This window comes from Mesocricetus auratus, unplaced genomic scaffold (assembly GCF_017639785.1).
Source record: "Mesocricetus auratus isolate SY011 unplaced genomic scaffold, BCM_Maur_2.0 Super-Scaffold_6730, whole genome shotgun sequence".
NCBI lineage: Eukaryota > Metazoa > Chordata > Mammalia > Rodentia > Cricetidae > Mesocricetus > Mesocricetus auratus.
This window is the reverse complement of record NW_024429184.1, coordinates 61,531,500-61,544,493: the sequence shown is the minus strand read 5'-3', so window position 1 is coordinate 61,544,493 and position 12,994 is coordinate 61,531,500. Positions and strand designations below refer to the sequence as shown.

The following is a 12,994-nucleotide window of genomic DNA, read 5'->3' as shown; positions in this document are numbered from 1 at the left end:
TACACACTGGCAGTCTGACTCTGGAAACTACTTCTTAACACAAATGGAGAATGTTTTGTCTTCTCCTATTTTGCATTCTTTCTATTTTTTGTCAGAGATGATGATTTTATTCTAGTTTATGCAGTACTATATTTTTTAACTTTTGTCTTAGTTTATTTAGTGATTTGAGTTATTTTATAGTGTGTGTGTATGTATGTACCAGTAGGAGCCTTTTCTGTGTAAATTGTATTCTTGATTATCTAATAATTTTAAGGCATTTCTCTCTATTTTTTATGTTTTTAACTTTGCTTCAAGTAATATTGATCTTTTTTCTTCTAAGAAAAGGGGGGTGGCTTACTATCCTTACCATTGCCTGGTCACCACTTGTAAGTGTGAAATGTGAACAGCTTGACTGTGTGAATGATTGTCAGTGATCAATACAGATAATACAAGCTTCAGGTCTTTGGAACTTGAACTTCAGTGGCAATAATTTGTGAATGTGTGAGTCACTTTCTATGATTTGTCCTTGGATCTTGTGTTATATACCACATTTAACTATACCTGCATTTTTGACTTGGCAGGCTGCCACACACATGTGTACCCAGACACATGTGAACATACACATACAATTAAGATGTTTTAGGCTGTAGTTGTCTGATACAACAAAATGAAGTTTAATCCACCATGAAACTACACAGTAAACTAATGGGAAGAGTCATGCAGTTGGAAACAAATCCTCTGCCATTTGACTTTGCTAGGTAGGGGGGTATCATTTCTGTATGTGATCAGGAAGTTCTTCAGTTCCTGATTCTCCAAGTTTACTCCTGATGACACTCCAGATCCTGAAGCAGAGTTAGATAGAAGAATGGGCATCTGGAACTGAGTCTGGAGTTATGCCCAATTCTCACTGCAAGTGCTAAGTGGGCTATAAATATTTCTTAGTACTTTGATAGTTTAAAAATATTTTCTTATCACAATCGATGGCTAATTGTTTTGGGAGGATGCAAAAATATCTAAACTGTCTTTAAAAATAGCACTGTGCCCACAGAGGCCATTTAAAATAATAAGCCTATGGCTTAAACACATTAGGTCGAAGGCAAGTCATGGTCATCATTACAGGCAGAAGAAGGAGAGGCATGCGTATCAGTCCACAAGAGACCAGGAGCACAATTCAGGGGGATTTCTATGTGGAGGAACCACACAAAGTAAACTTGGGAAGAACCAGAGGAAGAGTAGTAGTAGGAAGTGGGAGATGAAGAATCATGAACTTTTGGGACCAGAAGAGGCTAAATTAGGTTAATAAAGTTGTGTTACTTCTGTGGAGGAAACAAATTTTATGATCTCTGTTCTTTAGTTAGTAATATTGGGGAAGGAATCGGTGCTATATAGATACCATGAAGCCATTTCACTATGGAGATGGTACTCCACTGTGGATATAAAGTCATAGAGCTCTTCTTTAGGAAGAATGCCTCAGCGTACCTTGATGCATGTCAATTTCAGATGTAAGAGCTGGAGAGAATGTTGGAATCTTTGCTGTAAAGTCGAATTTAGACAAGTCAAGATCTGGTCTAAATTCAACATTGTATATGTTTAATTTGAAAAACTATGGAGATGCAAGACTGGGCTTTGGGCGAAGGGGAAAAAAAGACTTGGTGTGTCAACCATGCTATGCAGAGTAACTATGATATTGACATTGTAAGGAGAAAAGTGCATAAGAGATCAGAGTCAAGAATAGCCTCAGGGATGGAAACACCACAGTAGCAGGCAGGCAGGAAGAGGCAGGCAGGGAGAGAGAAGTGAGTAGAAGAAACAGTGTTGGGAGCAGCTGCAGAAGAGAATGCTGGAAGACAAATGATTCACTTAGTTGCAAGCTTTAGGAGTTACAGACTTCTGAGGGTGTGCATGTCACCGTGCATACTTCAGTGTTCCCCATAGCATGAGGCAGTGTTTCACTTGGTGTTGTTCAGGAGCCCTGAAGATCTGTCCTATGCAGAGTTTGAGGACAATGAAGGACTTAGTATTACAATTAGCAGGTGCTTGGTCCATTGGGAATGTCTAGCTTTTGTACTTTAATGGAAAGTAGAGAATATTGCATCAAAGATGAAGACACATAGAACAGTGCCTCTTTGCCTCCATGTTATATGTTCTGTTGGACCGTGAATGTAAAATTGTCTCAGTTTATAATATGACAAGTTGCTATGCAATACCTAGTGTTGAACTTGCACTGTATGTAGTTGGTAGCAATAAGGTGGAGACCATCAAGATATCCATCTCTTAGACCATGTAAGTCCACCTTGGTGGGTGCACAAAATAAGACAGACTGTCAGACATTCTACACTATATGAACATGAGGCACAATTTATCTTGTAAACTAAGCATAACATCCAGTGGAAAAGAATAACATAAAAACCAGGCAAAAAATCAATAACACCTACATATATTGAAACACTTAACACTACCCATATAACATAGGGGCATGAATAGCCAAAGTCATGTTCATGAAGGATATGTCTTCTAGAGTTAGTGAGGGAATAAATATGAGAATGACATTACGAAGTTCAGTGCTAGGTTATGTGAATTCACATTTTCGTATTACACATTAAAAGAATAAAGGTGTGGATCCGATGAAGGCACATTTGCAATTTTCTTTTTTTATTATTTATTTTTAAATTTAGATTTAGATTAGAAACAAGGTTGTTTCACAAGTCACAAAGCTAAATGTAATAAAAATGTATATGGCTGTCTCCAAGGAATGATTGTATAGGTTTTATCCTTCACTAAGACCATTTGTATATAAGTTACTTTCTGTTGCTATGATACAATATTATGACCAAAAACAATTTTAGGGTAAACAGTTTATTTTTTCTTACAGTTCCAGAAAAAGAGTCCATAGTGGAGAAGGCATGGAAGCAGGAACAGGAATCTGACTGAATACATTTCTGGCCACACCCAGAAAGTAGAGTGTAAGCAAGGTTGCAAAGCCTCCTTAAACAGCATCACAAACCGGGGCCCAAGTGTTCAAATGCAAGAACCCATGGGCAGCATTTCTCCTTTAAACCACAACTGGCAAACTAAATAGAGGGGGAACACATAGCGACTGTAACATCATACTTATCACAATCTACTAATTAGGATTTCATTAAAGTGTCTCAGAATGATGCTAATGGGAGGAGGAAGAAGGGTGGGATTATAGGAACTGAAATGACAGTATCCCACCCCAGGTTCTAACATAGGAAGGTTTTATAGGTAGAAGTTTGCATATAATACTTGGGACTATATGCATCTGATGTTATACAGTTATATTACATTACTATATATATATCACTATAGCTATATAATTATATTATATCAATATATATTGAATAGGAATCGAATATTAACATTTGTGTCCTGGCTTAACAGTTACATTTATTCTTGCCCTTTATAATGTGTATTCTAACAACTTTGCTTTCTATTCAGTCAAATGAGATTACTCTTCATTAAAGTGCAACTTGAACATGTCGGAAAGGATATTCTCAAAACATAGTGATTACATTATATATATGCAATATATATATGTATATATATATGATTGCAGAAACTACAGTTTGTCATGCAGTGAAATTTGTTGAACTCTTGTTTCTTTGCTCTTTCCAAACTGACATTCACTGAAGTGAGTCAAGCAGTCTCCCACTTCCATAAGGCACCCCAATAAAAGTCAGGGTGGCTGATATTTAGGACTAATATATTGTTAATGTTTAATATTTAATATTATTTAGTGTGTTTTGGTCTTAACTGCATTCAACACAAAGTTCCATTTGCTCTGCATTTGTTCTAGCCGCTCCTTTTTGAACTTGTCCTGGAAAGAACAATGGTTATCTTCATCTTCTGTCTCTGAGATGATTTCCATCTTCTGGATGATGAGTTTGATAAGTTCATGCTGCTTTTCCAAGAGAGAAGTGAGGTCCTTCAGTCTGTAAGAGAATGCACGTGTCATGAACTTATTCTCAACATTCTCACCCATTTTTAGCCCTTGACTGCAGCAAGGACTAGAGACTAGAAATGTTCTGCACCAAGCACCTGTGCTCAGCTTGTAGCTCCATAGTAACCACCACATTCCTGGGGTTGGAGTGATTTTCCCTAAGTTATTGTACTACTTTGTGACTACTGTTGTTTCCAGTTACTGATATGAAACATGCATAGAAAGGTTAAGCCACCTTCCCATGGACATGGCTGCAAAATAGTTGTTGGGAATCTAAACTCTGCTAAACTGTAGAGCCCTGTTGCAAATCCTCTGTTCACTAGGTAGCTACTCAAGGGATCCTCCAAATCTTTTTATGGTTCTGTTATATGAATCCAGATGACTCATGAATTCAGTTTATGATAATGAACCCAGTACCAAGAAAATCAGCATTTAATTCTCATCCACTTACTCTTTGGAGGGCAAACTGGCTAGTGAATGGTCACAAATAAACTGAGTCCTAAAAAAATGTTTCTCGATTTTCACTGCATGAGCAATGTCCTTCAATAGAACCTAATTTCAAACACAAAATAAATGCCAGTTTCATAATGTAACTGTACCCAGTTTCACATATGAATATATATGGAGAAATACAAACCTGTATTTCTGTTTCAATATTTCCATTTCCAAACACATGTCAGTGTTTTGTACTTCTTGTCGTGTTTCTTGTGTACAAAGAAAGTAATGGAAAAATCTCTGTGGGTAAAACATGGTGGTTATTAAAGGTTAATGAAATTCAGAACTATTTCATGATCATATATGAAAATCCAGTCATCAAGTCTGGCTCAGAAGTATAAATTTTTTTTCTAGACTATCACTACAGCCTCACAAACCTCCTGGTCTACCTTAGAAACCAGCAGGTCAAAAGCTACAGTGAAGTCATCCATAAGAGAAAGATTTAAAAATACAAATGACACGGAAGGCATAAAAGGGGGAGGGAGCTGCTAAGAAAGTGCTTCATTGAACCATTTTACAAATTATCATAAAAATGTGCCCTTTCTGCATTATGTGCAGTGCTGTTCCATGTACAAGGTAGTTATTCTTTGAAATGGCTCTGCCTCGCTATTCATCACAATTCAACAACTGAACAATATTTCACATGTAGGCCTTTTAATTTTAATAAATTTTAAGTTAGTTCCCTTTTTTCTTGGTACTAGGGACAGAACACAGAACCTTGCACACACTGAGGAAGCTCTTTTACACTGAGCTGTACTCCAGCTTAACTGAGTGTCCTTTTAATCATAGTTGACTAGAGAAGGTCAAGAGTAGATGTGAAATGACCAAGAATGAGATAATTCTAGGAGTCCAGGACACAAAGGAATTCAAGTGAACTATGTATAGAAATAGAGTGGACCAGAGGGGAGATGAAGAGGTAAGGGGATATCATATATAACCAGGATGGCTGTCCCACCTAGGCTGATGAATGGTGCATGAACAGCAGTAATGAACCTTCAGGAAACACTGGGACCTTTACCCTGTGGGAAGGAGAGGGTGAAGCATGGCAGAAGTGAAGTGTGGCTTTGGGTGTGCTAAATTTAAAGAAGCTTTGAGACATATGCATGAAAACATAGTCAGTTGAATATAGGGGCCTGGACCTCACAAGTAAGCTCTCAGCTAAAGAAACAAATTACTGGATATTCTGAGTTTAGGTGGTTACTGAAACCATGTACAAGACTAGGGGATAGCATGGAGTTAAAATAAAACCTAACCCGATGTGTAGAGACTGTGATTTTTGTGACCACACAAGGTAAAATTAACCTACAAAGAACTCAGGAAGAGGAGTCATAAGAAGTGAGCAGCCTGGGCACAGCAGAGTTAGGATACAGAGCTTCTGACTTTTAGTATAGCTCTTCTCTCCTGTAGCGCACTGGCTGCCTTGGTCTTTAATCATTTTATATGTCTTCTAGACACTCTCATGTATGTTCTTTATTTTGCATCCTACCTTTGCACTTAGAAACAGTCATCTGAACATAGGTCTACACATAAATGTATGTGGCTAGTGACTAGGAAAAGCAAATGAAGAACCCCTGCCCTGCTAGACAGCTGCTAAGAGGGTATAGCTGGCCCTTCTATCTGCCTGAGCATACAGAGATGTGATGCTGTGCATGAGTAAATGTCTCCCTCCCGACATCCTGATACTTCCATATAATGGCTTGTGCACTTGCAAAAACACAACCACTTCTTTCCCACAGGCAGAGGAGGTCCAAAGCCTTCTTGGAGATTGAATGGATGTCATACAACATCACTTGATATGCCCTTCCTTAAGAATACTTACTAACATCCTGCCATGCCTGGGTCTGTTTGGATACACAATGGTGGACTTCTGATCTACTTTGCGTAGGTACCACAGTGGCAGCTTTTTCTCCAAGTTGGTATGAAGTTCCACCTAAAATGCACATTGGGTTTATTGATAGAACCATTAGTTAGTATCTAAAACAATCACTTCAAGAGTAAAATAAAAGTGAATCTCTGTGTCCTGATTTATACACAGTGACTGAGCTGGCCAGGTTTCCTTAACATGCCACCTTCCGTAGCTCAGTCACCTAGTTGTCCCTCCCTTGACTCATCCCACATGAGGCCAGAAAGCAATCCACAAGTGAAGTGGAAGAAATGACTGGAGAATTTAATGTTAGCAAGAAGATGTTTAGTGTTCAGGAGCTGTAATACACATTGGTGATACAAAGAATGAGATAACCTGTACTCTTAGGGTGTTATAATGCTGAGAGTTCAGTACTTCTGGGAAGTTTGAATGGTATCATGTGCCCAGGATAGGAGAGGAAGGGTTGTTTAGTTGGGGAGATACAAAGTGAATACACAAATGTGGTTAAATTCACAAAACAAAAGGAAAACAAAAATGCAGCTACCATGCCTACACTCCTTCTGTGGGTTTTTTTTGACATGTTAGGGGGTGCAGAAAGTTTTACCCATGGCTTATATTTCTGTTTGGGGCTTATGTTTAGTTTAATTCTCATATTGTTTATTAATTTTTGGCAGTACTGGGAATCCAACCCACATGATCAGCAAAGAGCTCACATAGTCTTCCACAGAGCCCCCAATATTGCCTTTTGTCCTGTATTTCTAGCCCTTGGTGTCTCTTTGGATGTGGTAGTTGTGACAACTGTACAACAGCACCCACTTTCTAACATAAGACCACACTGCTTGTCAACACCTAGGAATTCAATGACTTTCATAAACAGTTAGCTATAAAGACATCCCTGATCATGGTGCCTCAAATGAAGTGTGCCCCAAGTAAGACCCACTCACTAGCGTACCACTTACTTTTATGATGTACACCACGCTTTACGTACTGTAAATTGGTTTGTTTCAAAAAGTATATTTTTCCTGTACTTTGTTTACAATTCTGATTAAATATTTGTTTTTATTTTATGATAATTTGCTGAGGATCAAGCCCTTTGTCTTTAAATGCTAGCCAAAGCCTTTACCATAGAGCTACATCTCCAGGTCCTCACTATCCACTGCCCACGATGTTTCAGCTTTCATTTACCCATTCCTCTAAGCAGTGCAAACACCCTGGCAGGAAAGAAACTATTGTGAAGACAGACCTGTCTGTCCATAGGCTTCTTTGGCTATGAGACAGTTGAAACACTGGAGTCAACTTCCATTGTGAGGAAAGGAAAAGGTTGGAGCCAGGAGAGCAGCATGTATGCTAGGAAGAGTTGTCACTTGGTTTTAACAACCTGTAAGACCAGTTTGCAAGACAGTGGGGAGCCAAGACAAAGGTAAGTCAGTGGTAGATGGGCTCACACCTTGGCCATTAGTACTTAATTATATGTACTTTATTGGCTAGTTATAATTTTCTTTTCACTCTTTTTTTCTCTTCTTTGTCACACCTCATTCTTTCCTGTTGTCTATATATTTATTCAGAAAACAGTTTTCAAATACATGGCATCTGCAGTTTCTAACTACCTCAAGATTCAGTAGCCAAAGACCAATCCAGAAGTCTTTGACTTTGAGAAACTTTATATTAAAATGCCTAACAAAATAGGACAAGAGAGCACAAGAGAACAAAGCTTCATAAATCTAGTTAAAGCGTCAATATAAAACACTTGTAGGGACCCTGTGGTCACATGCTAAACTATCAGGAGAGCTCTGAAATGAACATTTGGGCTGTAATAAGAAAAAAATCCTTTTTGTATGAGTGTGCATCTTTTGGGTATATGCCTAAGAGTGGAATTGCTGGGTCTTATAGTAGACTGAGTCCCATTTTCCTGGGAAGTCTCCCTATTGATTTCCAAAGTGGCTGTATAAGTTGGCACTCCCACCAGCAGTGGAGGAGTGTTCCCCTTTCTCCACATCCTATCCAGGATAAACTATCATTGGTGTTTTTGATTTTAGCCATCTGGCAGGAGTAAGATGGTATCTTACAGTTGTTTTGGTTTGCATTTCCCAGATGGCTAGGGATGTTGAGTTCTTTAAGTGTCTCTCAGCCATTTTAGACTCCTCTATTGAGAATTCTCTATTTAGTTCCATAGCTCACTGCTTAATTGTATCCTTTAGTGTTTTGGAGACTTGCTTCTTGAGTTCTTTGTAAATTTTAGACATCAGCCCTGTGTCAGATGTGGGGTTAGTGAACATCTTTTCCCATTTTGTGGGCTGCTGTTTTGTCTTGTCGACTGTGTCCTTTGCCTTACAGAAGCTTCTCAGTTTCAGGAGGTCCCATTTGTTAATTGTTGATCTCAGTGTCTGTGCTACTGGTACTAGGTTCAGAAATATAGTGATGTTCCACTATATTCATAGCAGAATTATTTGTAATAGCCAGAACCTGGATGCCCCTCAACTGAAGACTGGACAGAGAAAATGTGGTACATTTACACATTGGAGTACTACTCAGTGGAAAAAAATCAATGAAATCTTGAAATTTTGGGGCAAATGGATGGCACTAGAAGAAATCCTGAGTGAGGTAACCCAGTCACAAAAAGACTAACATGGTATGTACTCACTTATATATGAATTTTAGACATGGATCAGGGGAGTGCCAGCCTACAATCCCACTGCCAGAGATTCTGGGAAACAGGGAGAATCCTAAGAGAGATATGCATGGTACCTCAGATAAGGGGAATGGGACAGGATCTCCTGAGCAGATTGGGAACATGGAGGGAGGGGAGAGGGGGCTGGGAAAAAGAGAGGGGGAGAAGAGGAGGGGAGAGGAGGACATGGAGGACCAGGAAGGCTGAGTCAGGGGAAAAACAGAGGAGAACAGGATGAGAGATACCATAATAGAGGGAGTCATTGTAGGTTTGAGGAGAGATCTGGCACTAGTGTGATTTCTAGAGATCTTCTACAAGGATGACCCTAACTGGCAAATTAAGCAATAGCGGAGAGGTTACTTTAAAAACCCTTCCACAATAACAGGATTGAGAACTACCTTATATGCCATCCTAGAGCCTTCATCCAGTGACTGATGGAGGCAGAAGCAGACACACACAGCTAAATAGTGAACTGAACTCCTGGAAACCAGTTGCAGAGAGGGAGGAGTGAGGAGCAAAGTGGTCAAGACCAGGCTGGTGAAACCCACAGAAACAGCTGACCTGAACAAGGGGGAGCTTCTGGTCCCCAGACTGATGACTGGGAGGCCAGCATGGGACTGATTCAGACCCCCTAAATTTGGGTGTCAGTGAGGAGACCTCAGCAATCTATGGGGCCTCTGGTAGTAGATCAGCATTTATCCCTGGTGTAAGAATGAACTTTGGCAGCCCCTTTCACATAGAGGGATACTGTCTTAGCCTGAATACATGGGGAAGGACCTAGGCCCTACCCAGGATGAAATGACAGACTTTGGAGATCCCCCCATGGAGGGCCTCATCCTCCCTGGGTAGCTGAGTGGGGATTGAGTAAGGGGTTGGGGGAGCTCCTGGGGGGCAGGGGAGGAGGAGAGGGAGAGGGAGCTGGGATTGACATGTGAAACAATCTTGTTTCTAACTTAAATAAATAAAAAAGATAACAAAAAAGAAAAAAATCGTTACATCAATCGGATTATTGGGGCACAGGCCTATAATCCCAGTACTGAGGAGGGTGAGTCAGTAGGAAGAGTTCAAGCTCAAAGTGAACAGAAAAAGTGAATTTAAGGTAGAACTCTCACACCTACACTTACACACCTTTACACACACACACATACACAGCTACACACATACACCTACATACACATGCCTACACACATGCTTACACACATACATACACACACACCTATATACACACATACTGACATATACCCACACATGCACACACTCATGCACAAATATACATATACATAGATAAGTAGACGTACACATACAAACACCATACACACCTATATACATACATGCAGAAACATACACACATATACACATACATGCAGATACATTCATATATGCACACACATACAAACACATCTACACATACACCCTCACACCAATGTTGCTTTTGGTTTGGCATGCAAATAAGCTGGTTTCTCCAGTTGGCTATAACTTCACCTGATACAAGTTGTCAAACAATTTCTCAATTTTTCTGAGTAGATTACTCCAGGGTGTTTTCTCGCAGTTCCCAATCTTTTGATTATTACCAGAGAACACACAAACAGGCACCGTTGGCAATTCTTAATTTGGAGAAATACCCACAGAATTAGCTCTTAGAAAATCAGCTATTCTTATGTGCAAGTAATCATAAGAGTGTTGATTTTAGTGTGTTTAATAATTATAATACTTACCTGCATAGCAATCCTCTTCAATGATGCATGCTTCTGGACCTCAGCAATGTCCCCAACTGCTAAACCAATCTGTAGTATGACAAAATATCATTTAGTACAACAAAAAATTCAATTAAGATTGGTCTTATCTTCCACTCAAGTGTCAACAACTAAACACCATTGACTAATGGCATATAAGCAACTAAATACCACATGCTAAATGGTATATAATATACAGAATGTGGGTTTATTCTTTATATTTCTGGAGTCTGGAAGTCTAAAATGATGGTGTTAGGACATTCAGTGTTACACATAGTGTCTTTTATATATTCTCAAGGAATATCAGACAAAAAAGTTGTAACAAGCTCCCAAATACCTTTTCCACACAGGTGTGAATCCTGTACCTGAGTCCTCTGTTCTTATGATAGAGTGACTCAAAGTTTTTAATACTATTAACTTGTTTAAACATTCAAACTGTGACAAGATCTCAGCCAAAGTGGAAGAGTGACATAAGATAAGGAGGCAGCATCCAATTCAGACTAAAGTAATGGGGATGGACCCATTGGTTCAAGGATGTCTGCTCCAAAGACCTGACACTTGAGCTGAACTTTCAAAGACTAGAAAGAGCCTGTGGTTGAGAGAATTTTCCAGGAAAAGCCAAACTTCATTCCAGAGGCGTGAAGGAAAGGGAAACAGTCTGGCAAAGATGGGAGTTGGGTAAGACCAAGATGATAGTGAGCCAAACATATAGTACAGCTGGGTCTAGACTGGATTGAGGCTTCTAATGAGTCATTACAATGAATTTAACAGGCCCACTTTTAAATCAAAATTGCCAGCTTTTAATTAGCTATCTCTGTAGTGAAAATGCATAGGAAGAATTTGGCAGAGAAATGAGACAGTAGTCTCCTCCAATGATGGCTGTAACAGAGATCAAGTACCATGAAGATGTAGGCCAATTGGAGGAAGATGTGGGAGTCAAAGACAAAGGCAGGGAGGCAGGAACTAAGAAACTTTCCATGACCCAGACACTATACCTTTGGACCATAGAAACCAGGAGGTATTAAACCTTATCTTTCTAAGTTTGCTGTCTTCTGCAGTTTCTCATACTAACACAAAGTTGACTAATACACCAAATAGAGAGATGTTAAATGGGGCTAAGAATCCTTAGTATTTGTGGGGATTTGAAAGAAAGTGTCCTCCAAAGGGACTGGCAGTAATAGGAGGTGTGGCCATGTTGGAGGAAGTGTGTTACTGTGGAGGGCAGGGCTTGAAGTCTTTTTTCCTCAAACTTTCCCCAGTGTGACAGTTATCTGACTACCTGTTGCCTGGAAGATGCAGTACTCTTAGCTCCAGTCTGACTGCAGGCTGCTATGCTCCCCTTCATCATCATAATGGACTGAACCTCTGTAACTGGAAGTGAGCCACCCTCAATTAAACGTTTTCTTTGTAAGAGTTGCCATGGTCATGGTGTCTCTTCATAGCAATAGAAAACCCTAACTAAACAGTATTATTTAATGTTCCAAGTAATTAATGGATGAGCAATGAGATATCACTTACTAGTAAATTCATGAGAACAATCGGGACAAACATTGTGAAGGCAATAAGTTGCCCAAAGGTCAGGATTGGATATGTCAATTCCTTTTTTAAGAATGGCTCTAGGAAGGCATCTCGATAGTTGATGTCTCCTAGCATCATACTGAAAGTCTGGATTAAGGAAAGCAATGGAGAGCTGAAGGCATCCTGAAAAAAGAAGACAAGAAAACAGAAAATGAAAATCTCATATCATGAAAAAGGTTTCCTGATAACTAAATGATGAGAATTATACTAAGAATGCTTTTAAAATTCACACATGTAGCTCTTAAGATACAGTCATGAGAAGTATTATTAATAAACTACAATCATCAAAAGTAAATGTAAAACACATTTTGGTGCTTAAATATAAACTTTTTGGCCAGAGGGGGTAAAAATCTAATAACATTATGCTTTTTTTCAATAAAAACATATAAGAGATATGTAAGATACAAATTATTTAAATATAGTTATTAATTTACTTGGCCATTAGGATTTAAGTATAAATATATATTTCTAATATTACTAGTGATGAAATCAACTAGAGATGTAAATATCTCACTTGGAAATTCAGGAGGACGTAAAAGCTGAGGCTAAAAGCCAATAGGAGGAAGATAAACACTCCCGTCGATCTCAACAATGTTTTAAAAATCACTTCCAACATAACGATGAAAATTCCACAGTTCTCAAACCTAGAAAAGCAAAATTATTAAAGCAGTTGCTCATTTTGGTGTCAAAGGGTGTTCCATTTGTTGTGGAATAAG

General features: G+C 39.0%; 1 protein-coding gene across 1 annotated transcript in view; it reads right to left on the bottom strand.

Moving 5' to 3' along the window:
* Positions 1-2,819: 2,819 nt before the first annotated feature.
* The window catches only part of Trpa1 (transient receptor potential cation channel subfamily A member 1), a 45,444-nt gene continuing 35,269 nt past the window's right edge, over positions 2,820-12,994 (bottom strand). The window contains exons 22-27 of the mRNA XM_021225257.2: positions 12,793-12,922; positions 12,219-12,401; positions 10,683-10,751; positions 6,255-6,365; positions 4,578-4,675; positions 2,820-3,932 (exon numbers count right to left, since the gene is read on the bottom strand). Coding sequence (XP_021080916.1) covers positions 3,734-3,932; positions 4,578-4,675; positions 6,255-6,365; positions 10,683-10,751; positions 12,219-12,401; positions 12,793-12,922 — 790 coding nt within the window. The 3' untranslated portion in view covers positions 2,820-3,733. The remainder of the gene's footprint in view (positions 3,933-4,577; positions 4,676-6,254; positions 6,366-10,682; positions 10,752-12,218; positions 12,402-12,792; positions 12,923-12,994) is intronic.